General features: G+C 40.1%; 2 protein-coding genes across 23 annotated transcripts in view; one reads left to right on the forward strand and one right to left on the reverse strand.

Moving 5' to 3' along the window:
- Nucleotides 1–27,684, reverse strand: part of ADAM22 (ADAM metallopeptidase domain 22) — a 230,886-nt gene that overhangs the window by 153,700 nt on the left and 49,502 nt on the right. The window lies entirely within an intron of this gene.
- Nucleotides 7,960–10,224, forward strand: LOC148758353 (serine/threonine-protein kinase MARK2-like). The gene has a single exon (XM_088797598.1). It carries the CDS (start codon nucleotides 8,240–8,242, stop codon nucleotides 9,995–9,997), a length of 1,758 nt encoding a protein of 585 aa, XP_088653724.1. The 5' UTR covers nucleotides 7,960–8,239; the 3' UTR covers nucleotides 9,998–10,224.

Genomic DNA, 27,684 nt, shown 5'->3' on the forward strand with positions numbered 1-27,684 from the left:
TTTATTCCTAAATATCTTAGCCTTTCAGTTTCCACTGTCTTTCATGGTGTTTTGGCCAAAAGCTCATATATTATTTTTCTATATGTTTCTATACTTTTTGGCTGAACGATAAGCCAGTGCCTGAGAATAAAATGCCTTCTTTGGATGATTCAAATACAATCTAACCAATCTCAATTCTTCCGAGCCAAAATTATAGAAGCAATTCTAAGAGAACATAATCTTAGTGCCTGATTTGGAATGTTGTCTATAAAACAAAAACAAATAATAAAAAACAAACAAAAGAGATACAGAGCACCCTTGCTCGAGGCCAGGGTAAAAGCAAAACCTAGGTCTCTTTTCTCAGTTGTTCAACTTCTTAATTTCCCAACATACCATTTTCCCAACATATTCCCAACACAGTTAATTAAATTGTATTTATCCTACTGACAGCAATTAATTTTCCTGAGCTTTAGTATAAATGGACAAATATTCAAATAATCATATTCAGTATTATCATCTATCTCGAAGATTCATTAGTGAAGTTATTTTTGTTAAAGAATCCATGTTATGTAAGATGAAATTTATTTTGTTGAATCATAAAGTTGTTCTCTAAGGGCCAAGATTTTAAAATTTTTATCATCATAAATCATGCTAAACTATTTTCTTTGTGGATATAAAAACAAAATAACAGGAACAGAATAAAGACTTTAAGAAAATCTTTAGTCTTCATTTCACATGTATTTTGCAAAACGGTGCACAATCCTGATTATGCATGCCTATTAGTTTTTTTATCCCATGGCAATCAAAATGAAAAACAATAAGATTATTTTAGTAACAATTTGGAAGCAATTCCTATTCAGACACTTATTACATCTGTGTTTCTCCAGTCTTGGTTAAAGTACTCTCTTGAAAACTACACTGTGATTTGTTGTTCTAAATGATGCATATTTTTATCTCTCTGTACAGTTGCTTTCTGTCAACACTTTACTGCATAAAGAAAACAGAGACCAAAACAGCGAGGAGGAATTTAAACAAATCAGCAGGGGAGCTGTTTAGTTTACAAAAATGAATATTTTATATTGAAGAAATAACAAGGTGAATATCTGAGAAATAATAAGAGATTAGTTAAGAACACTGAAGGTAAAGAAATGTCCCAGGATTAGAAAAATGTATTATTATTTCCAGCATTTAATAATGGCTACAAAATTTGTAAGTTGTGTCATTTTGAGAGATGGTAATTTATAGCAAAAAATTTTTAATAAAGAATTCATCCAAGAATAAAATATTCAATTGAGACTCTATTCTTAAGGTTTAACTGATTAAAATGATCCTAATATAATGGAAAATTTTAATCCTATATAACTGATATCCTAAACACAAATTAATTCTGGTAACAAGTTAAGCATCATAAATTTGTCCCTCTAAGAAATCTTATATATTTCAAAAAGCACTTGTAAATCTATAATCAAAAACAACTATCATAACAGGGTGGGACAGGAGACTAGAGTTTAAGTTCCAGATCTGTTTCCAAATAGATGCTTCTTTGATTAATGGAGAAAGCAGATTTTGAAATCAGAGTCAAGTTCAAATTCTAGTTCAAATTCACTGACTAAACATGTGACGCTGACCAACTTACTCAGTCTCCTTGATTCTTGATTCCAGCACATGTAAAATGAAAAAATAACAATCTACACAAGCTCTCAGGATTAAACTACACACACACAAAAACACATACGTGTGTTGTATGACTGTATATAAAGTGAATAGCATAGTGCTTGATAAATGTTATCTTTCATTCTTTCCCTTCTTATCTGTAATATTGATCCCTCCTTCCGAATCTTCAAAATAATGAATCTATCTCAAAACTCCCTTTAAGGTCCCTATGTATGACTTTGGCAAACACATTAATATTTTTTCTCTCAAGTAGTAAGTGCTACACATGTATCATTTCACATTATTTATAAATATAAGTATATATAAATATAAATGATTTTGAAAATATCTTTGACCAGTAATTTTTTATAACACATCCACAATCCCTTTAACAACCCTTGAGGTCAGATGTGTTTTAGAATTAATTTTCTTTTTAATTTTAGAAAGGTAATAATGTGTATGTACCATCTATTACATAATGCTCCCAAGCAAGATCGAGGACAATAACCTATAATCAAACATATTGATATTTCTGTACTAAATGATATTCACACTAACCAGGATAAATAAAAACTATTAAATAAGTTTAACGCATTGTGATAGGCACAAGTCTCAAGACGTCCCCATGATTCCCATTCTTTCATTAGTGAATCAAATACTAATCTAGGTACTGCATGGAGATAGTTTGCAGATGGAATTAAGGTTACTAATCAGCTAACTTTAAAATAGGAAGATTAGAAAGGAATGGCGGCAGCGAGGCGGACTTCTTGAGTTCTCCTCCAGATCTTACCACAAACTGAACTTCTATACCCCATCAAAGGACTCTCTGCTCATCACACAGAACAGCTAAGAGACTCATAGGAGGATTACTTGAAGGTGGGTAAACTGGGCGAGCAGGGGAAGAGGGAAGGGTGCGGAGTGGAGACGCAGCCCGCATCTACGGCTATAGAGACGCAGGGGATCCCAGGATGGAACAGAAACCACAAAAGCCAGGAGGTGGGCTCTTTCCCTGCATCCCACAGCTGATCTCTCCCCCCGAGAGGGCAGCATATCCAGCATTTGAGGCAGTAACCTCAGCTAAAACCTCCAGCTGGGCCCTAGGTCGGACAAAGGACATAAACTCCATAACTGGGCCCGTACCCCCACTCTCCCAATCCTACGCCTGCACTTCCAGAAACTTAAGTTGGCGCCTAAACTGAGTAATGTCAGATTACATAGGAGCATTAGTGCTCAGGATCTGAGAAGACCAGTGTGCAGCTCTGACCCAGGGAAGATGCTGGGACGAGTGTGATATTGCTGAGCTGGGAGAGAAGAGACTCCTCCACCCCCAGCCACCACCTTTTCTGGCTTTTGGGAAGACTGTGACACAGCTGGGCTGGGAAAGAGAAGACCCCTCCATCCCCAGCCCTCACCCTTTCTGGCCTGCCTAGGGCAGGGCAATTACAACTGCAGAGACACTCCCAGGGATCAGCAGTAGGCGGCAGACACAGCTCTGGGCTTTCAGCAGCTCAGAAATCTCCCGCCCGCCACACACACACACACACACACACACACACACACACACGGAAGACGTGCCCTAAGACTCAGGAGAACTGGGACAGGGCTGGTTCTGTCACTCTCAGTGCACATATGTGCAAGCAAGAGCAGAAACTGCACTGACTTTGTAGAAACTACCATCCAGACCCCTCAGCCCCACGCATCTAAATCTGCAGTCCCAAGGTCACTCTGGGCACCAGGTGACCAGCTCGGCCTGCGCAATACACAGAGGACTCTTTGTTATAGCAGAGGACAATGTGGAGATTACTTGGTGGGCTTAACCCAAGACTGGTCCTGCTGTTTTTGGTTTTGTTTTGTTTTTATATCTTTGATATCTTTGCCTGTATAGAGTGTGGGTTATCGGTTGTTTTTACATGTGAATTTATTTTGTTTTTTTCTTTGTTGTTGTTGTTGTGCTTGGCGATTTGCTTTGATCTGAAATTGCCCTACACCAAAGCCCAGCTTAAGAGGCATGAGATTCAACACACCCAGAGGCCAACTCCAGACCAAACCAGAGTACTACCAGGTTTGACCTACAAGTGACACACCCAGAGGGAATTCTCTACAGGCACAAGAGCCCAGAGGCCAAACCACATTTAAGCGGTCAACCCTCACACAGCAGATTGGGCAGAGCCAGGTCTCACAACTAGTCAGCCTAGGAATTAACCCCACCTACTCACAAGCCAAAAGCAATTAAAGATCAACTTTAACAGGACAATATACACAACACAAGAGTCACCTTCGGAGCACACGCAGAGGAGAAGAAGGAAGTGGTGCAAGTCAAATATAAAGGACACATACTACATAAGATCACCCAGCAAGAACTAAGAACCCTAGGGGATCTACCTAATACATCAAAGAAAACACAGAGAGTCAGCCAGAATGGGGAAACAAAGAAACATGTCCCAAATAAAAGAACAGAAGAAACCTCCAGAATTGGAACCAAATGAAACAGAGGTAACCAACCTGTCAGAGCCAGAATTCAGAACACTGATGATAAGAATGTTTAAGAAGCTTAGAGATGACATAAAGAAGGATAGAGAAATCATAACGAACAACCAGTTAGAACTAAAGAATACAATAACTGAAATAAAGAACACACTTAAAGGAATTATCAGCAGGTTAGATGAAGCAGAGGATTGAATCAGCGACTTAGAAGACAAGTTAGCAGAGATCACCCAAATGGAACAACAAAAAGAAAAAGAATAAAAACAGTGAAGATGGTTTAAGAGACCTCTGGGATAACATCAAGTGCAAAAACATGTGCATCAGAGGAATACCAGAAGGTGAAGAGAGGAAGCAAGGGATCGTGAAAATATTTGAAATAATAATGTCCAAAAACTTCCCTAACCTGGTGAAGAAAACCGACATACAAGCCTGGGAAGTGCAGAGAGTTCCAACCACGATAAACCCAAACAGGTCCACACCAAGACACATTAGAGTTAAAATGGCAAAGGTTAAAGACAAAGAGAGAATCCTAAAAGCAGCAAGAGAAAGACAGCAGGTTACATACAAGGGAGCTCCCATAAGACTATCAAATGACTTTTCTACAGAAACACTGCAGGCCAGGAGGGAGTGGCAGGAGATACTCAAAGTGATGGAAAACAAAGGTCTACAACCTAGATTGCTTTATCCAGCAAGGCTAGCATTTAAAATTGAAGGAGAGATAAAGAGCTCCCCAGAAAAGAATAAGCTAAAGGAATTTATTACCACCAAGCCAGCATTGCAGGAAATATTAAAAGGGCTTCTGTAAACAGAAGAAAGATGAAAACAATCTAACTACAAATTTAAAAAATGGCAATAACTATGAACCTATCAATAATCACTTTAAATGTAAACGGATTAAATGCTCCAATCAAAAGACATAGGGTGGCTGAGTGGATAAGAAAGCAAGACCCTTGTATATGCTGTACACAAGAGACTCACCTCAGATCAAAAGACACACACAGGCTGAAAGTGAAGGGTTGGAGTAAGATATTTCATGCAAATGGAAATGAGAAAAAAGCTGGATTTGCAATACTTATATCTGACAAAATAGACTTTAAAATGAAGAATATATTAAAAGACAAAGATGGGCACTATATAATAATAAAAGGATCGATCTGACAAGAGGACATAACCCTAGTAAACATGTAAACCCTAGTAAACAACATAGGAGCACCTAAACATATACAACAGATATTGACTGACATAAAGACAGAGATCAACAGTAACACTATCAAAGTAGGGGACTTCAACACACTACTGACAACAAGGACAGGTCTTCGAGACAGAAAATCAATATGGAAACAACGGCCTTAAATGACACATGGGACCACTTGGATTTGATCGATATTTTCAGAGCATTTTACCCCAAAGCTGCAGAATACACGTTCTTCTCAAGCACACATGGAACATTTTCTAAGATAGACCACATGTTAGGCCGCAAAACAAGTCTTGATAAATTTAAGAAAATTGAAATCATACCAATTGTCTTTTCTGATCACAGTGCTATGAAATTAGAAATGAACTACAGGAAAAAAACTGGAAGACACACATACATGGAGGCCGAATAACATGTTACTAAATAATGAATGGGTCAACAATGAGATAAAGGAAGAAATCAAAAGATATCTCAAGACAAATGAAAATGAAAACACAACAACCCCAAATTCACAGCAATGCAGGCCTACCGAAACAAACAAGAAACATCACAAATCAAGTGTAAGTTTATTCTTACACTTAAGGGATCTGGACAAAGAACAGCAAAATAAGCCCTAAGGGAGTACAAGGAGGGAGTTAGATCACAGCAGAAATAAATGAAATAGAGACAAAAAAAAAAAAAAAAAAAATTCTAAAGATCAATGAGTCCAAGATCCAGGTTTTCGAGAAGATAAAATTGACAAACCTTTAGACAAACTCATCAAAACAAAGAAAGAGATGACCCAAATTGATAAAATCAGAAAGGAAAGAGAAGTGCCAACAGCACCACAGAAATACAAAAAAATTTAAGAAATCACTATAAGCCAACAAATTAATCAATCTGGAAGAAATGGACAATTTTCTAGAAGCACACAACCTTCCAACAACAGACAAAAGGAGGCTTTACAGTTGTAAGTTTCTCTGCTTTCAGGAACCATGTTAGGTGTCCAATTTGGTACCTTTGCAGGTATCAATCAGAACAGAAGTATTTTTCAGAATATCTCAGTATCAATGAGTGTCCCTATAAATCCTGAGTGTGTGGGGTGATGGGGAGGGGCATTCTGTAGGACCCAAAACACCACCGATAATATCAAAAGGCTCACGACAGATCAAAGACCAAAGGAAGAGGTGCATCAGAGGTCACTAATGGAAAGGTAACGGTGTCTGGGAGCTGGTGAAGTATACAAAATTGAATGGATGAATTTTAAGAACAAAAACACACTTGAAATAAATATGGCACAAATAAGTTACCGAAATGCATTGAATTATAATAATTCCAAGATGTTTCATTCCATTTGTGTGCTGCTAAGGGAGAAAGATTGGAGGTATAGTCCGAAAGACTTAATGGTTTAGTTTTAAAACATTTCAGCTATATCTGGAGCTTCAGGACAGTGGATCAGGCAAAGCTTAAAGAAAAAAAGTATCCCTTCAAGAAAACTGAGATCAGATCCAATATATCACTAAATATTCACGATTTTCCCATGATTTGAAGTAGATTATTTTAAACTGACACAAAAGTTGACAACAAACCTGTTCTAAACAATGTATCGAACATTGACATATGGTAATTTACTAATTAGAGAAAAAATAGGCAACACTTACCTCTGGAAGTTGTGAAACTGAAATTATGCAAACAATTAACTGGATTGAATCAATAGTGAAAATTGGTAGACTTCGTGTCCCTAGCATTATTTCAACCTGATTCACCTGAGCCCAGCCAATTTTATGCCTATGAAGTAGACACTTTTGGAAGCAAATTCACTTTTAACAAGGTTCCATCTATTTAAAAACAAAACAAACGAACCAACAACAACAAAACTGAAGGTATCCAAAATGAATACACACCTGAAAGTATTTTCTGAGGGAACTACTCAGCTAAGCTGCGGTATTAATAAGCACAAGGTGGTTTTAAAGAATAATTGCTTGTAGATGCCTTTTAAATGATCATTTTACATAAAAAGTTACTTTATTATACACCCAAGTAGTGCTTCTCAAAGGGCAGCACCATTTCTTGGCTGAGGGAGTGGAAACAAATCATCTTAAGGGCTTTTCAAAATTCAACACTCTCCACCCCTGGAAAAACTAATACACTTTTTTTTTCTTTTTAAAGCATCCTACAGACTTTAAATTCTAATAAAGTAAATATCAGTCTTTAATATCCCACATAAACAAAAATTTCTTCGGGGTCCCCCCTTTTTCTCAGAGTAAAGAGGTCTTGAAACCCAAAACTGAGAAATCCACTGTAGTTTATCCTGAGCCACACATGGTCAGTGTCTGGCTCTGAGCTCATAAAGCACCAGTGTGATGAAATTACCCATAGCTGCTATATAAGGCCCTGGCTGGGCTGAGCTTTCTGTCCGTTATAGCCCAGGAAGCTGATTTGTGGTGACCTGTTGGACTTGGACGTTTTAGCTTGTTTTCTCCTTGTTTCCCCCCCATTTTATTTTTTCCCTTCCCTTTTGTTTCCTTGGTCTCATTTATTTTTAGTTAGTATTATTAGTATTGTTAGTACAGTTATTATATTTAGTCAGTGTAGTTAGCATAGTTATTGTTTATTAGCCCCTCCCCCCACCCCCACCCCCCGTTTTATTTTTTCCCTTCCCTCTTGTTTCCTTGGTCCCATTTTTTTAGTTAGTATTATTAGTTAGTATTGTTAGTACAGTTATTCTATTTAGTCAGTGTAGTTGGCATAGTTATTGTTTATTAGCATTGTTAGTAATATTGATAGTATATTTAGTCAGCATAGTTGGTATAGTTATTATTATTAGCATACTTAATAATATTGTTGATACAGTTAGTATATTTAGTCAGCGTAGTTAGTAGTTATTGTTTGTGAGCACAGTTGGAGAGCATCGTTAGTATCGTCAGTGAGTGTAGCTAGGGGGTCACCATGTCACGTGAGTTTACAGACATCCCTGTTGACCAGGAGCCCCCCAGTGCCCATTACAAGCTCATTGGATCCATCGGCGAGGGCACCTTTGCCAACGTAGTGGTGGGCATGCACATGCTCACGCAGACGAAGGTGGCTGTGAAAATCATCAAACAACGGGTCTCTGACAAAACACGCAGTTCTCTCCTGCAAGAAGTCCGCTGCATGGCAGACTTGCAGCATCCTAACATCGTCCAGCTATTCCACGTGATCAGCTGGGCGGAATCCCTCTACCTGGTCATGGAGTTCGTGCCCGGAGGGGACCTGCTGGACTACCTCCGTGCCCACGGCCGCATGTCGGAGGACGCGGCCCGCGGTGTCTTCCGGCAGCTGGTGTCAGCAGTGCACTACTGCCACGAGAAGGGCGTTGCTCACCGGGACCTGAAGCCAGAAAACGTGCTGCTAGACGCTCGGATGAATGCCACACTCGCAGACTTTGGACTTGGCGCATCCTCCAACATCCATCGACGCAGCACGTTTTGTGGCAGTCTCTTATATACGGCCCCAGAACTGTTCCTGGGCGAAACGTATGACAGTTGTGCCTCGGACATCTGGAGCCTGGGAGTGCTGCTGTATGAGACGCTGACGGACACCGTCCCTTTCCATGCGACGAGCTGGCCAGAGCTGATGATGAAGATAGCCAGCGGGCGGTATGTGGTGCCGAGCTATCTGTCCATTCACGTGGCAAACCTCCTCCAAACACTGCTGAACCTCAACCCTGAGCAGAGAGGCGATCTGAAGGCCATCATGCCAGATCCCTGGCTGAACATGGGCCAAGAGGAAGAACTGAAGCCATATGTTGAGCCACCCAATGATGACATAGACACCTGGGTCACAGAAGAAATGGTGAACCTGGGCTTTCGCTGTGAAGACATCAAGGACACTCTGTCTAACAAAACAGGCAATAACATCCTGGCCACATACCGCATTTTACACAGAAAAAAGTTAAAATTACAGACTCGCACCATCAAGGTGAAGCCCTTCCATCCTCCTGACTTCCAGAGCCGCAGCCCCTCCCCAGCCCAGGAGGTTCAATCTGAGCGGTCCGGTTGCCAGCAAGCAGACCAGCAGCCTATGGCCCACGAGCCAGGGCAGAAGGCCCAAGAGTCTGCCTGTCCTACATACATCCAGGAGTACAGCATAACCATTCCTGAGTCCAGGACCAGCCTACCCCCATCCAGCCCAGGACCCAAGACCGCCATTCCTGAGCCCAGCCGGGAGTCTAGGAACGCCACCCCTGAGCCCTCCCCTCCCAAGCACTGCTGGGGCTCCAGGACCTCCACTCCTGAGCACAGCCAGGGCTCCAGGAACGCCACTCCTGAGAAAAGATCAGGCTCCAGGACCGCCATTCCTGAGCCCAGCCGGGGGTCCAGGGCGGCCACTCCTCAGCCCTCCACTGCCAAGCACAGCCGGGGATCCAGGACCGCCACTCTCTCGCACAGACCAGGCTCCACAACCGCCGTTCCTGAGCACAGACCAGGGTCCAGGACCGCCACCACCGAGCTCAGCCCTGTTTCCAGCACCATCCTTAGTCCAGCCCCCCAATGTCACCCTGGGGACTCTCGCTCCAGCCACAGCACCACCAGCAGCAGTGGAAATGCAGAAAACATCAAGCAGGGTGGCAGGTGGCAGGTGGCTAGGAGGTGCTGGAATTTTTTTAGAAAGATCTTCTGTCTGCCTCCCAAGAAGGGGTACCGCAGTCAGGTAAAGCCCCTATAGACTCTGGACAGCAAAGTCAGGGTTAGAACAAGACTCCGGGGAGGTCAAGCCGGGCTCCCTGCATTTTAAAGGCTTAACTCGATGAAGCTGAGGTCCAGGGAGCCCGACCACGTGGTGGGGGAGATCGGCCAGAGGCTGGATGCAAACTGCAGGTTGCAGCAGTGCAATACACACGGTGTGTCCAAGTTGCCATGGGAGAGAGGACTTGGGCCAACAGACAACGGAGATGTGACCAGTGCCATGGCGTCTCTGCATGGGATTCCCGGCCAGGGTATCTGGCATCGCCGTGGCATCCAGCATCACCGGGGCCTTCAGAAGGACCTCCTTGGAGGACGTCCTGGAGCTCCCTGGGAGACAGGAGGAGGGACCACCATTGCTGCAGGTCCACCACTTCAGCCCCCAGCTGGGTGAAACTTCAGAGACTGGACTGTTTTTCTCAGGGCCCTTCTTCCCTCCCCTGCTCTGTGGGGAGGGCATGGTTCTTACTAAAGTCCTTGGTTTTCCAAACCTTTCAATAAATGTCTTGTTTCAGAAAGATGTTGCTGTTTTGCATCCTCTTGTTTTGCATCCGCCAGTATGAGGAGCATGTAGTGATGTAATACTTGGACTTAATTGGCACAACTCTGCACCTTTGCATGTTGTACCCTCTTGGTATTCTGTTCCCTTGGCTTTGAACCCTCAGCTCCCTTGTCCATTTCTCCTTTGTGGCAGGATGGTGTTGCTTGCTCACACAGCACACATGCTGCCTTCTTCCTGTGGATGCTCAACTGGAAGGAATCACAGCCGGTCCAAGCCAGTTATGGAAACCACGCCCTTCTCCCAAACCCCTGCTAGTGATTGGATGAGGCAAGGACTCATGACCCAGTTTTGGCCAATGAGATATTATAGGAAGTCCACAGGGGCTTCTGTGAGAAATTTTCCTTCCTGCTTGTTCAATGATGTCAACAGGAATCATCTCTCCTGACCTATCGGCTTTGCCTCCTTCCCTCTCTGCTGGCATCATTCTCAGGTGGTCTTTCCCTTTATGAAAGCAAGGTGGCCACCAATAGCCACAGGATGATGTCATATCCCATCAGTGCCCTGGCGGAAATCGAGCGTCTCTTTCCCATGATTCCAGCACTGTCTAAAGATGTGTATCTTCAAAGTGACATGAGCTCCCAACAGCCCCACATCCCATTCTTCTTAGAGGTCAGAGCATGGTTGGGTCACCATTATTGGTGAGAATGGAACATTTCCCTGAAGTGTGCTGGAGCACGGAGCAGGAATAAACCCCATAGCTTAACACTCCATTCAGCACAATCCTCATCAAGCACTAGATTCTACCACCAGCTCAGCTGAATCAAAGAATGAAGTCTAGAGGAATGGCCGCAGCAGGTGGTCTTCTTCAGTTCTCCTCTGGAACTTACCACAAATTGAACATGTATAACCCACCAAAGGACTCTCTGTTCATCACACAGAATAGCTAAGAGGCTCGTACAAGGATTACTCAAAGGTGGGCTAACTGGGCAAGCAGGGGAAGAAGGAAGGGAGTGGAGTGAAGACGTGGCCCACATCCATGGCTGCGGAGACGTGGGGGTCCCAGGACACAGAACAGAGATCACAAGAACCAGGAGATGGGCTCTTTCTCTGTGTCCCACAGCTGACCTCTCCTGCCGAGAGAGCAGCGCATCCCATGTTTGAGGCAGTAACCTCAGCGGAGATCTCCAGCTGGGCCCTAGGTCAAACAAAAAAGCAAAAGCCATACCTGGGCCTCTTCCCCCACTCTCCCACAGCAATCCTACCCCTGCCCTTCCAGAGTCTCAAGCTGGTCCCTGAACTGAAGAGTAGTGTCAGATGACAGAGGAGCTGTAGTGCTCAGGACCTGGAAAAGGCCACTTTGCAACTGTGACCTAGGAAAGAGGCTGGGCAGAGTGTGACACTGATGGGCTGGGAGATGGCAGACACTTCCCTTCCCAGCCCCCACCTCTTCTGGGCTGCTACAACAGGACAATTACAGCTGCAGAGACACATGCAGGGTTAACAGCAGATGGCAGAGGCAGCTCAGGGCCTTCAGCAGCTCAAAAATCATGAGCCCTCCACTCCCTTTCCCCCTTCCTTCCCTCCCCGCCCTGGCCGACAGAAGAGGTGCCTAAGACGCAGCAGACCTGGGCACAGGGCTGGCTGTGGTGCTCTCAGTGCGCGTATGTGCAGGCGACAGCAGACACTGCACTGACTTTGTAAAAACTACCAACCACACCTCATAGGCCCACTCATCTTGAATTGCAGTGCCAGGGTCACTGTGGGCGCCAGCTGGCCGGCTCTGCCTCCACAAGACGGAGAGGACTCTGTGCAAAAGAGGACAACCTGAAGATTGCTTGGTGGGCTTAAGCCAAGACTGGCGCTGCTGTTTTTGTTGTTGTTGTTGTTGTTGTTGTATTACTATCATTTTTAGCATATATATATATATATATATATATATATATATATATATATATATATATATATATACATTTTACCCCTTCTCTCTCTCTTCTTTTCTTTTTTCTCTTCCCTGCCCTAATTTTCCTCCTTCTTTCCATTTTTCTGTATTTCTTTTTCTGTATTTTTGACATTTTTGCCTGTGTTGAGTGTGGGTTATCGGTTGTTTTTACATATGAGTGTATTTGTTTTTTCTTTGTTGTTGTTGTGGTTGTTGATTTGTCTTGTTCTGAAATTGCCCAGGGTACAACACGCAGAGGTACAGAGTTGTGCCAATTAAGTACAAGTATTACATCACTACATGCTCCTCCATCACTAGGGCACTACAACATACCCAGAGGCCAACTCCAGAAAAACCAGAGTAATACCAGGTTTGACCTACAAGTGACACACCCAGAGGGAATTCTCTATAATCACAAGAGCCCACAGGGGACAAGCCTCATCTCGGTGGTCAACCCTCACTCAGCAGCTCATCCACTGTGGGCAGAGTCAATGCTCACAACTAGACAGCCTAGTAGTCAATCCCACCTACTGACAAGCCAAAAGCAATTAAAGCTCATCTTTAACTGGAGAATACATACAAAATGAGGGTCACCTTTGGAGCACACACACAGGAGAATAGGGAAGTGGCGAAAGTCAAATATAAAGGAAACATACTACATAAGATCACCCAGCAAAAACCAAGAACCTGAGGGGATCTACCTGACATCAAAGCAAACAGAGAGAGTCAGCCAGAATGAGGAAACAGAGAAACATGTCCCAAATAAAAGAAAAGAAGAAACCTCCTGAACTGGAACCAAATGAAATAGAGGTAACCAACCTATCAGAGACAGAGTTCAGAACACTGATGATAAGAATGTTTAAGGAGCTTAGTGACGACATAAAGAAGGATAGAGAAATCATAATGAACAACTAGTTAGAACTAAAGAATACAATAACTGAAATAAAGAACACACTTGAAGGAATTACCAGCAGGCTAGATGAAGCAGAGGATTGAATAAGCAACTTAGAACACAGTTAGCAGGGATCATCCAAATGGAACAACAAAAAGAAAAAATAATAAAAAACAATGAAAATGGTTTAAGAGACCTCTGGGATAACATCAAGCTCAATAACATGAGCATCATAGGAATACCAGCAGGTGAAGAGAGGAAGCAAGGGATCGTGAACGTATTTGAAGTAATAATGTCCAAAAACTTCCCTAACCTGGTGAAGGAAACCGACATACAAGCCTGGGAAGTGCAGAGAGTTCCAACCACGATAAACCCAAACAGGTCCACATCAAGACACATTAGAGTTAAAATGGCAAAGGTTAAAGACAAAGAGAGAATCCTAAAAACAGCAAGAGAAAGACAGCGGGTTACATACAAGAGAACTCCTATAAGACTACCAAATGACTTTTCTACAGAAACTTTGCAGGCCAGAAGGAAGTGGCAGAGGTACTCCAAGTGATGAAAATTAAAGGTCTACAACCTAGATTGCTTTATCCAGCAAGGCTAGCATTTAAAATTGAAGGAGAGATAAAGAGCTCCCCAGAAAAGAATAAGCTAAAGGAATTTGTTACCACCAAGCCAGCATTGCAGGAAATATTAAAAGGGCTTCTGTAAACAAAAGAAAGATGAAAACAATCTAACTACAAATTTAAAAAATGGCAATAACTATGAACCTATCAATAATCACTTTAAATGTAAATGGATTAAATGCTCCAATCAAAAGACATAGGGTGGCTGAGTGGATAAGAAAGCAAGACCCTTGTATATGCTGTATATAAGAGACTCACTTCAGATCAAAAGACACACACAGGCTGAAAGTGAATGCTTGGAGTAAGATATTTCATGCAAATGGAAATGAGAAAAAAGCTGGATTTGCAATACTTATATCTGACAAAATAGACTTTAAAATGAAGAATATATTAAAAGACAAAGATGGGCACTATATAATAATAAAGGGATCGATCCGACAAGAGGACATAACTCTAGTAAACATGTATGCACACAACATAGGAGCACCTAAACATATTCAACAGATATTGACTGACGTAAAGACAGAGATCAACAGTGACACTCATAGTAGGGGACTTCAACACACTACTGACAACAAGGACAGGTCTTCGAGTCAGAAAATCAATATGGAAACAACGGCCTTAAATGACACATTGGACCACTTGGATTTAATCGATATATTCAGAGCATTTTACCCCAAAGCTCCAGAATACACGTTCTTCTCAAGCACACATGGAACATTTTCTAAGGTAGACCACATGTTAGGCTGCAAAACAAGTCTTGATAAATTTAAGAAAACTGAAATCATACCAATTGTCTTCTCTGACCACAGTGCTATGAAATTCGAAATGAACTACAGGAAAAAACTGGAAGACACACTAATTCATGGAGACTGAATAACATGTTACTAAATAATGAATGGGTCAACCAGGAAATCAAGGAAGAAATCAAAAGATATCTCGAGACAAATGAAAATGAAAACAAGACAACCCAAAATCTATGGGATGCAGGGAAAGCAGTCCTAAGAGGGAAATTCATAGCATTGCAGGCCTACCTAAAGAAACAAGAAAAATCATTTAGCAACAGTTTATCTTCACACTTAAGCGATCTGGAAAAAGAATAGCAAAATAAGCCCAAAGGGAGTACAAGGAAGGAGATAATAGAGATCAGAGCAGAAATAAATGAAATACAAACCAGAAAAACAACACAAAAGATCAATGAATCCAAGAGTTGGTTTTTAGAGAAGACAAACAAAATTGATAAACCTTTAGCCCGACTCATTTAAAAAAGGAGAGAGAGGACCCAAATTAATAAAATCAAAAACGAAAGAGGAGAAGTGACAACAGATACCACAGAAATACAAAAAAAATTTAAGAAACGACTATGAGCAACTATATGCCAACAAATTAATCAATCTGGAAGAAATGGACAATTTTCTAGAAGCATACAACCTACCAAAGCTAACTCAAGAAGAAATAGAAAGCCTGAATAGACTGATTACTACCAGGGAAATTGAATCAGTAATCAACAATCTCCCAACAAACAAAAGCCCTGGACGAGATGGCTTTACAGGTGAATTTTACAAAACATTCAAAAAAGAATTATCACCTATTCTCCTCAAGCTCTTCCAAAAAATCCAGAAGGAGGGAAGGTTCCCAAACACTTTTTACAAGGCCACTATCACCCTGATCCCAAAATCAGACAAAGACACTACAAAAAAAGAAAACTACAGGCCAATATCTCTAATGAACATAGATGCAAAAATCCTCAACAAAATATTAGCGAACAGAATTCAGCAATACATTAAAAAGATCATACACCATGATCAAGTGGAATTCATCCCTGGTATGCAAGGGTGGTTCAACATCTGCCAATCAATTAATGTGATACACCACATTAACAAAATGAAAAATAAAAATTATACAATAATATCAATAGATGCAGAAAAAGCATTTGACAAAATCTAGCAGCCATTTATGATAAAAACCCTAAAGAAAGTGGGAATAGAGGGATCATCTCTCAACATAATAAAGGCCATATATGATAAACCCACAGCTAACATCATACTCAATGGGGAAAAGCTAAAACCATTCCCCTTAAGATCAGGAACAAGGCAAGGTTGCCCACTTTCTCCACTTCTATTCAACATAGTGCTGGAAGTTCTAGCCACAGCAATCAGACAAGAAAAAGAAATAAAAGGCATCCAAATTGGTAAGGAGGAAGTAAAATTGTCATTATATGCAGATGACATGATACTATATAGAGAGAACCCTAAAGACTCCACCAAGAAACTATTAGAGCTGATAAATGAATTTAATAAAGTAGCAGGATACAAAATTAATATTCAGAAATCAGTTGCATTTGTATACACCAATAATAAAATACCAGAGGAGAAATTAAGAAAACAATCCTATTTACAATTGCTCCAAAGACTATAAAATACCTGGGAATAAATTTAACCAAAGAAGTAAAAGATCTGTACTCAGAAAGTTATAAGACACTGAAGAAAGAAATGAAAGAAGATACAAATAGATGGAAACACATACCATGTTCACGGATAGGAAGAATTAATATAGTTAAAATGTCCATACTGCCTAAGGCAATATACATATTCAATGCAATTCCTATCAAACTACCAACGATGTGTTTCATAGAAATAGAACATATAATCCTAAAATTTATATGGAACCATAAAAGACCCCGGATAACCTCAGCAATCTTGAGAAATAAGAACAAAGTGGGAGGTATAACGATGCCTGACATCAAATTATACTACAAGGCTACAGTAATCAAAACAGCATGGTACTGGCATAAAAACAGACACATAGATCAATGGAACAGAATAGAGAGCCCAGAAATAAATCCATGCCTATATGGTAATTTAATCTACGACAATGGAAGCAAGAATTTATGGTGGGGTAAAGACAGTCTATTCAATAAATGGTGCTGGGAAACCTGGACAGACACATGCAAAAAACTGAAGCTGGACCAACTCCTTACCATATACAAGAATAAATTCAAAATGGATTAAAGACTTAAACCATAAAACCATAAAACTGAAACCATAAAACTCCTAGAAGAAAATATAGGAAGAAACTTTGCCCGGAGTAAGATTTTTACTGATATATCCCTTGGGCAAGGGAAGTAAGAGAAAAAATAAAAATGTGGGATTACATCAAACTAAAAGTTTTTTCACAGCAAAGGAAACCATCAATAAAACAAAAAGTGATCCTACTGAATGGGAAAAGATATTTGCTCATGATATATCTGATAAGGAGTTAATATCACAAATTTATAAACAACTCAACTCAACTCCAAAAAAACAAACAAACCAATTAAAAAATGGGCAGAGGACATGAAGAGACATTTTTCATAAAAGGACATACAGATGGCAAACAGACATATGAAAAAATGCTCAACCTCACTAACCATCAGAGAAATGCAAATGAAAACCACAATGAGATAGCACCTCACCCCAGTCAGAATGGTTATCATCAATAAATCAACAAACAACAAGTGCTGGCAAGGATGTGGAGAAAAGGGACCCCTTGTGCACTGTTAGTGGGACTGCAGATTGGGGCAGCCACTATGGAAAACAGTATGGAAGTATCTCAGGAATCTGAAAATGTAACTACCTTATGATCCACAATTCCATTCCTAGGTATCTATCTGGAGAAATCCAAAATTCTAATTGAAAAAAATTTATGCACCCCTATGTTTATTGCAGCACTATACACAATAGCCAAGACATGGAAACAACCGAAATGCCCATCAGTAGATGACTGGATTAAGAAACTGTGGTACATTTATACAATGGAGTATTATACAGTCATAAAGAAGAATGAAATCTTACCATTTGCAACAATATGGATGGACCTAGAGAAGATTATGCTAAGTGAAATAAGTCAGACAGAGAAAGACAAATACCATATAAGATCACTTATATGTGGAATCTAAAGAAAAGAATAAATGAATGAACTAATCAGAAACAGTTTCAGAGACAGAGACATAGAGGAAAAACTGAGGGTTGCTAGATGGGAGGCGGGGTGGGGTTAAGGGGGAAGGTGAGGGACTAGAAAGCACAGTCAATAACCACAAGATTGCCACAGGATCACGAAAGTTAATTTGGGGAATGTAATCAATAATGTTGTAAAGATTTTGTAGGGTATCCGATGGACACTTGTCTCATTAGGGAGACCACCTCAGGGATGATGTAGATGCCTGATCACTGCACTGTACACCTGAAGCTGAAGCTGAACAATAATGAATGTCACCTACAAGTTTATATATATATATATATATATATATATATATATATATATATATATATATATGTGTGTGTATATATATATATATATGTGTGTGTATATATATATGTATGTATATGTATATAGTTACAAGAAGCGGAGTACAGCATTAGGAATAGAGACAGTGGAAATGTAACGGCTGTGTGCAATGTCAGAGGGATAGTGGATGGGGAGAGAGGGGTTGACTGATAAAAAAAAGATGTCATCTAGCAATGTAGGAAATGCTTAAAACCATATATAAAAATATATTTGTTAAACAAATGAAAATGTAGGATTTTGAGAGAAATGTTTTAATAAAAGAACCTAAAAAATGGCCCAAAAAAGATTAAAAAAAAAGAAAAGAGTAAAATAAAATGGGGAGTTTATCCTAGACTATCTGGGTGGACCCAACATAATCAAAGGAGCCCTTAAAAGTAGAAAAGGGAGAAAGAATCAGTTGGAATGAGATAGTGGAAGACGAAGGCAGAGAAAAGATGAGGCATAAGGGGAGGTCAAAGAGATTCAGAGTCTGACACGGACCTGACTGGCCTCAGCTGCTGGCAAAGATGGAGGAAGGGGCCACTAGCCAAAGAATGCAGGCAGTCTCTAGAAGGAGGACTCATGGCCAACAGCCAGCCAGGAAGTAGGGACCTCAGTCCTATAAATCTCAAGGAACTGAATTTTGCCAACAACCTAAAAACGCTTAGTAATAGATTCTGCCCCACAAGAACCTCCAGGAAGGAGCACAGCCCAAACCTCACCTTGACTGAGGCCTGTGAGACTGTAAGCAGGGGATCCAGCTGAGCTGGACTTCTAACTCACGGAAGCCGTGAGACAATCAATTTGTGTTGTTTTAAGCCACTAAATTTAGGATAATTTGTTACGGCAACAATATAAATACACGGGTATACCAGGGGTGCCAAAAATACATATACGTATGACTTGTATTCATCTTTTGTTATTGGTATATATTGAATATTACAATTTTAATAGTTTTCCTTTCTTAAAATATGTATACATTTTTTTTGGCACCGTGTGTGTGTGTGTGTGTGTGTGTGTGTGTGTGTGTGTATGTTTTCCAAGTGACGTTTTTAATGCCAAGTGAGTTGCTGCAAATTTATAAAACCTCTGTTTTCAGAGTTTTGAGGGTTTCAGAATTGCACAGAAGGGATTCAGAACTATTAATTTCTGTTATTTAAATTTGTTGAGTGAGTTTACCAAATTAATAAATACTAATAAGGCTTTGAAACTCACTAAAACCTGTTACATATGCTTTAAAAAAAAACAAAAAAACTCCAACAGTAATTTTAGGGCCTAAGTCCCTTTTAGTCAATCCCTTTAAGACAGCTGACCTCACAGCAACTCTTTAAAGCAAAGTGCCTCTGTCAGCTAGTAACAGCTAAACTCCCTGAGCACCTCTATATACCAGGCACTGTTTTGGGTGCTTCACATCCATTAACCCATTTAATCGGCCAACCACCCAATCACCCTCTGAGAAAGGTACTATTACCATCTCTATTTTACAGCTGGAGAAATCCAGGCACTGAGCAGTCAACTGACTTGCCCAAGGTCACAAAGGTAGTAACAGGTGTAGTTTCTAAACCCAGGCATTCTAGCTACAAAGTTTATGCCACTGACCACTTGGGTCAGTGTTTCTGCGTTGGTACAAGTACCATTTAATCAAACATCTACAACTGCACAACAAATACAAAGTACCTGCTACCCAAGAATATGCAGGCTCCATTTTTTTCTCTACAGTCTTTTGCATCGATCCCTCAAGTGTCAGTGGAATTTCCTCTGGGAAGAACAGTGCCTTAGCCAGCCAACCAGCACAATCTGCTACCCATGGTTTCCTGTTGTGTTGCCTTTTCTCTCCTATTATACTGTGAACTTCTGGAAAGTCATGACAACTATTGGATCTAAAATCCCAAATAATGTGGTGTCATGGCCATAGCCCTATTATTTCAAAATAAACTCACAGTGACTGACTGGTTGATTCACAATTTTCCAGCTCAAGAATACAACACCTCAGGTCAGGGTAAGCCACACATGGCCCAAAAGGCAGGCTTCTACAACCTGAATTGTGATAGCCACACGTGCAGAGAAAAAATGAACAACAGCAACAAAAAATACTGGTCATATTTTTCAAGAGGATTTATCCAGAAGACATTACCTTTGTTATAATATGAATGAGAACAGTTTTTAATTACTGAAACTTAAACAAAAAAATGTTCCTCCTAGAATAAATGTAAGAGGATGGGTGGCATATAGGCACAGCGTTGGGGTCTGGACTATATCAAGATCATGAAAAGACAGTGATGGCAGGAGGTGGACATCAGAGGGAAAAAACACTAGATCAGTGGTTCTCAAACTTGAACATATACCATAATCACCCAGAGGGCTTGTTAAAACGCAGTTTCCTGGGTCTCCCAGCCCATCAGAAGTTCTGATTCAGTAGGTCTGGGTGAGGATCTTCACTGTCCATTTCTAACAAGCTCCCAGATGAGGGGGAAGCTGTTGTTCTAGGGACCACACTGGGAAACTACTGCACTAGTTGGTCTGGGATGGGACTCAGGTATTAGGAGTTTTTAAAACTGTCCAGTTAATTGTAATATGCAGTCAGAGTCGAGATCACTGGGCTAGGAAAACCGTTAGCAAGGAAGAAGACCTTAATGTAGAAACTGACTGCATGGCTGGGATGACCTATCACAAAAGGTAAGATGCCCTTGGAAGGGTGGCTTTGCAGGCTCATTTATGACCTCTGAGAAGAGCCCTTTTGGAGATTCCCCAGTGGCAATCAATGGTGTACATGAGGAAAAACCCTAAGCCTCTTCATCGAGGCACTGTGATTCCCAAGATCATTTTTGCAAAGAGAAAGAAATCCACATCTGTTATTTCTCTAAAATCCTCTGAAATTCATATCCATAGCCATGTGTTACTAGTTAACTAAATGGCCTTTTTTTAAAAAAAAAAAAAACCACTGCCAGAGGGCGGTTTCAAAGCCATTTCATCACTTTGGCTTTGAAGACTATCTATTTGCGTGATAAATTTTAATTAGGAAGCTTGTGTGATTGTGTACTTTAAATGCAAGGTGCAGAGCAATGTGAGAACTGGGATTTTTCTGTGACCTCTGTTAAGCTTTGTTGTTGGTTACAATCTGAGCCACAAGATACAGAAGAGGAATCAGGGTGAGACCAGAGTGAGAAAAAAAAATTTTTTTTAAAGAAGAGATATGAATTAGATCCACATCAAAATCAGATCCAGAGAGACAGAAAGTAATGGGGGAAAGGGATTGCTCAAGTGACAACGGGGTACCTGATCTACACAAACAAAGTTTGGCTGAAGAATGACAATCAACCACTTTCACTGTGGAACTGACTTCAATTCATACAAAACAGCCCAAATAATTTTTGTTAAAAGGTTTTTTTCATGTGTTACTTATATAGAAAACTTAGAAGCTTTCATCATTGAGATGGTTTGATTTTTTTCTTTGTCTAAATGATTACCGCCTGAGTGTTCGGAATCTCTCAGGAAAGTCTGGTCTAAATCTGGGTTCAGGGGCTCAAATCATCCTTTCAGTAGAGCTAGTTCTGTGCAAATCATGCTTTTTGTGCAGTGAAATTTAAGAGGCATCACAATACTCAAAAGCCTTCCCTGTCATCCTAGCTGGCCTGAAATACACCATTTAGAGTCATTCCTTTGAGTTACCCCAAAGAGGCAGGAACACCTCTAAAAAGTCACATACATGGACTAAGGGGGAGTAGAACCAGCCAACACATCATCATGGAACAATTTATCAGAGAACAGGTGACTAACAAGACCCAGGGGAGCTAGGTGACCAGCCAGCAGGGGGAAGGATAGAAGGCAGTGATGGGTAAGGTAATGGAAGGATAAAGTAAGGGCTGGGAAGGTCTCAGGCATACGGACTGTCCTACCCAGGGAAGCTACAGGCTCCAGTGGAGTCCGGAGTCAGAGGCACATCATGCCTAGAGCTATTCTTGGGCAACCTGACATTTGATACTTCTCATCAGATTATTCAGATACTTACAGAAAAAGTGACTAAAATGAAAATATTTTAAAGCAATTTACTGCAGGTCTCAGTGAATTAGTAACATTCTACGTACATAGGATTATAAAAGCCAATGAATAAAATTCAGGAAGGATTCCTAGGTTTTACTGTCACATGTCTCATTATTTTTTTCATCAAGGGAGTCCCTCTTGGATTCAGTGTACAGGGTGTACATTTAGAAGATCGGGGGTTTTCATTTCAGCAAGTTTGTAGAATGAACTCGGCAGTAGCACTACAATAGCACTATCGTCTATTCTTTCAAGGTCACCTTTACCCCAAGTTCTCTCTGGCAGACCCTGTTGGCTATCTCTGCAATATCTACCCCATATGCCACAAGCTCACAGAACCCCTCCCTTCTTCCACATGATGGGGAGGGCTGGAGGGTGAGCTCCCCACCAGCTCCAGGCCAATCTTGATTAGTATCAACTAATCAGAGACATTGTCCTTTGCTAAGGACTGGTTTAGCAAGAGGTTTGAACCAATTCTGGCTAACAGACTTTGGAAGGTTCAGTAAAACTTTCCTGGTTCCCTACAGTGAGGGAGAGGAGGGGGTGGCCTTGTCTATCCTGGACAGGAGAATGGCAGAGCAGAACAGCTGAGGCACACCTGGGGCTGCCCACCTCTGGATTTACCATAATGTAAGAAAAGAATCTCCTAGGAAGTCAGACGCTTTGAGTCAGACACTTCTACGGTATCACTTTTAGTCCAAAGTATCCTGAGTCATTATCAAAATGTGCTTTAGGCCTCCAGAATGAAATAATAAATTTCTGTTGTTATAAAAAAAAAAAAGTGCCACAGGAAAACAATTTCTTAAGTAAACAATTTCAATGAGCAAAATCACCACCTATAGTAGACATGAAAAGTAATACTACCTATGGGATTCAGGAATTATTTCAAGAATCAAAATCACTAATAAAGAAAACATCTAACTAAGTTGTTCAAAACATCCGGGGTGTTTGTTTCATGATTTGTCAAATTCCAATACTACTATCAAAGCTATCTTTCTGAAAACGGATTGAGTTTTCAGAATCAATCACTTCAAAATGTTGACAGTCCTCCAATACTAATCAGATGAAGTCCATATTTGTTAGTGTGGCAATCAACTCACTTAGGCCTACGTGACAGGCCCCAACCTAACAAAGCAGCTTGGTCTCCCAGCCCTCCCAGCTCCCTGAACTTTATACAACTCAGCCTGGAGGCACGTTCACATCACCCTATCATTGTTTGGTCTCTTTTCTCTGCTTTAGATAATCCCTGCCCTGGCAAAATCTTGTACAGCTTAAAATTCAGAAAAAAAAGTAATTTTTCTGTGAAGTTTTATCAGAAACCCTTTACCTTTACCGGGCAAAACCGTTCATTCTCTCCCTGGGTTGATACCACTAGAATCCACTTTGATCCTCTGGCACTATAGATTGCTGGATAGGTGTCTGTTTCCTCCACACCTTGCACACTAAGGTCACTTCTCTGATCTTGAGTTGAATCTGATTAGGTTTACAGATCTCTAATCAAATCTCTTTAGGTTAGAAGAGAAAAAGACATTAAGAATCTCACCAGTGGGTAGGGAAACAAATGTAGTTCCTTGTTAATTGAATGCTTCAACCTTGGGCATATTAAGAACTTACTGCCTTGCAACTCTAATGTTTCTTTAAACTCCTAATTATCACTTCAACCTCCACTTATGGTTAACTACCATGACATTCTGAAAGAAGCTATACCTGAGGTCCTGTATTTCACTGAATTTAATTATATCCAAGGGCGTTCTCCCAAAAGATAACTAACTGGAATGCTTTTGTCACTGATTCTTGTGTTGGTTCAATATTTGATTAAAAATAAGAATAAGTGATAGCTGTCAGTCTTTGATTTTTTCCTGTAATAGGATAATGATACACAATTGAAACAGTAAAATGAAGACAAAAATCAGTGAATAAATTAGTCACCATAAAATAAATAGAAATCAGTTCTAAACTAGAAAGAGAAACTGTCCCAGAAGGTATAAAAGCTTTCTTCTTGTCCCAGAAACCAAAGAAGCACTTAATGGTCATGTCAAAAGGACACAAGAACCAAAATGAAAGGATTCCCACTAGCCAACTTTGGGACAATTGGAGCAACACAAAGAATAATCATTGTAACTGAATGTAAACATTGCATAAAAATCTGCAAGTTCATCCTACATTCAAATTTTTTTAAAGAAAGAGAGATGTACCTTTGTGTTTAGGGATGTGTACATAGGTGATTAAACTATAAAGAAAATTACTGAAATGACTATTACAGCAGTCAGGGTGGTCGTTTCCGGTGGTCAGATGGGAGCGTGTACTGCAAGAATGCTCGTCATGTTCTATGTCTGGGGAATAGTGATACTGGGAGTCTCCTTGTGATATTTTAACTGGTCATATATGATTTTGAACTATTCTGTATATGTGACATTTCAATATTTTAAAAGCACTTAAAATAAATAAGAGTTTTAATCAGTCATAATGTAAAAATGTAAAACTAGCAAATAAGCGTTGGTCTCTGCAGAAAAATTATCACTAACTCCAGCAAACAAGTTCCTTCTGTTCAGTAAAGTTCCAACACACTCCCAGTGTTACTTTACTTTCCATACCTGTGTTATGTCCTTTCACATCCTGTCCATCACTGTGTGCTTCTCTACCCCTACTAGGCTGTCATGTTTCTGGGGACAGTGTCCTTATATTTTCATATCTTTATTCCCAAAACTAACAGTGTCCAATACGGGATGAGTGCTCTATAAAGCCTACGTTTCCCCAAAAATAAGACCTAGCCGGACAATCAGTTCTAATGCGTCTTTTGGAGCCAAAGTTAATATAAGACCCAGTCTTATATTAACTTTGGCTCCAAAAGACGCATTACATCTGATTGTCCGGCTAGGTCTTATTTTCGGGGAAACATGGCAGATGAATGGATATATGAGTGAATGAATAAAAAAATGAACAAATGAGTAAGCAGTATAAAACAAATTCTCTTCTGCTACTTTCAAGCCTCAAGTCAGACACCAAATAGCAAACAGCACTAATGCACTGAACTGGAATACAGAGAGTTCATTTTTTTTTTAATCATATGTCATCTCTGACAACAATGTAAATAATAGTAGCAAAGAACATAAATGTAATTAGTTTTCTATTAAGCAGGGTATAGCATGCTAAGGGGAGTAATACTATATTTGAATACATTCATACACAAAACAGTCTAACTTTTTGTTTCTGAAGAGATTTCAGAATCTTAGAGTACTCCATGCCAAACATTATGAACAGGATTTATTACTATAGAATGTCATAAATATAGAATGTATAAAAGATTGTGCCGAGTCCGTAGTGGTCCTCTCAATATATAATAGATGTTACTTATGTTAAATTTAAATTCTTTATATCAACTGTCCTCTCTTTTCTTTCCTTTTATTTTTAACTAATCATTTAGCAAAAAGAGTCCAGCTTAAAAATTATTTAAACTTTCCATCCATTTCTATTTAATATATATGGAAACATGCCATGACTGTTGTTATTTATCCAAGGGATGTTTTGATTAAAGAGCCCATTCATAAATGAAAGCCTGATGTTATTGCAAAAGTTCATTCAAATATCCTATATCTTATACTTAACCTTAAAGAACCAAACTTAAAATTTGTTATAAAGCTTGAATAGGTATAAAGCTTTACTGTTTTTACCTGTTAACTCTGGAAATAAATCATAGGCAAACAGCAAGATTAATTGTTCCTTTGCTAATTCTTCTTCCTTTGGGACATTAGCAAAAGGAATACAAAAGAAACTGAATTTTTTAAGGGAAAGTCTTCCATTTTTGTTTCTGCAATTGTAGTTTCTCTTTTAAAAGACTACACAAGGGAAGCAAACTTCTCTAGCCTAGGACTAAAGGGGAGCTGTCTATAGCCAAGCTGTTCTATCATGTCTACTGCAGAGGGATGCGTGTGTTTGTGAATTGAAGAGGCCCAGCTGCTGCTCCTACCACTGCTGAAGAGGACACTTGACCCTCTGAGAAGCAGCAGAAGAGAAAAGAGCAAGGCAGCAGAACGAATAACTTCAAGAGAGATTGTGTATACGAGTACTGTAGGCCTCAGTTGGCCTCACCTATCCAACATCTCTAAATTAGATAAAATTGAAGTTAGGGTGGGCTAGTCATGGTAGTAAGTCACTGTAAGGTTTCTGTAATACAAAATACATCAATATGACATATTAAAATATGCAATTAATATGCAAATGCCTTGCCATAAAACATTAACCTAAAATGTATGCTACTGTAGGATGAATTTCTAATATTTTATCTGAAGGATTTTTATCCCTGTGAGTCGGGGCTGTAGTTGGGCAAATGGGAGTACACAAACTGAATGGGTCCCCCACAGGGTTGTTCCAATACAGTTCTCACAGAAGTGCATCACAATACCTTTCTGACCAAATCCCCCAGCTTTATAACAGGACCTGGTATAATCCCTGCTAGCTGCTATTCATACAGCTGTAACCAACCACCTTGCTGCAACAATATTCATGACCCCTTCCTACCATCAAACCATGATGCCATCCCTGCCTTGCTGCCTGTGGATTCCCATCCTATGCTTCTGGGACCATTTCCTTGAAGGAAGTTCAGCTAAATCTTTATCCTCTACCAGTTTCCAGGAAGAGCTTTGAGCCTCTAAAACTTTCATTTTAATAACTAGGCTTTAATGTTTCTTTGTTTCTTAGTAGTATATTTAGCAGTATCATTTCTACACCATTGTCGGTCAAAACTGTTCAAGTTTAGACAAAAATAAAAGAATCATCTGAGAATATCGTAACCACATTCTCTGCCTCAGAATGGTTACAATTAGCACTCTATTCAGAGAAATCCAAAACACTAATTTGAAAAAATTTATGCACCCCAATGTTTATTACAGCGCTATTCACAATAGCCAGGACATGGAAAACAACCAAAATGCCCATCAGGATTGAGAAACTGTGGTACATTTATAAAATGGAGTATTACTTGGCCATACAGAAGAATGAAATCTTACCATTTGCAATGATATGGATGGACCTAGAGAACATTACGCTAAGTGAAATAAGTCAGACGGAGAAAGACAAATACCATATGATCTCTTATATGTGGAATCTAAAGAATAGGATAAATGAACAATCAGAAACAGTCTCAGAGATATAGAGGAAAAACTGAGGGTTGCTAGATAGGAAGGGGGTGGGGATGAGGGAGAGGGTGAGGGGATTAGAAAGATCAATCGGTAACCACAAGATTGCCACGGGGATAGGAAAGACAGTTTGGGGAATATAAACAATAATGATGTAAAGATTTTGTAGGGTATCCAATGGATAATTGTCTTATTAGGGAGACCATTTCATGGACGGTGTAGATGCCTGA

The sequence above is a fragment of the Rhinolophus sinicus genome, chromosome 4 (genome assembly GCF_057876585.1).
Source record: "Rhinolophus sinicus isolate RSI-liver-muscle chromosome 4, RSI-T2T, whole genome shotgun sequence".
In the NCBI taxonomy this organism is placed as follows: domain Eukaryota; kingdom Metazoa; phylum Chordata; class Mammalia; order Chiroptera; family Rhinolophidae; genus Rhinolophus; species Rhinolophus sinicus.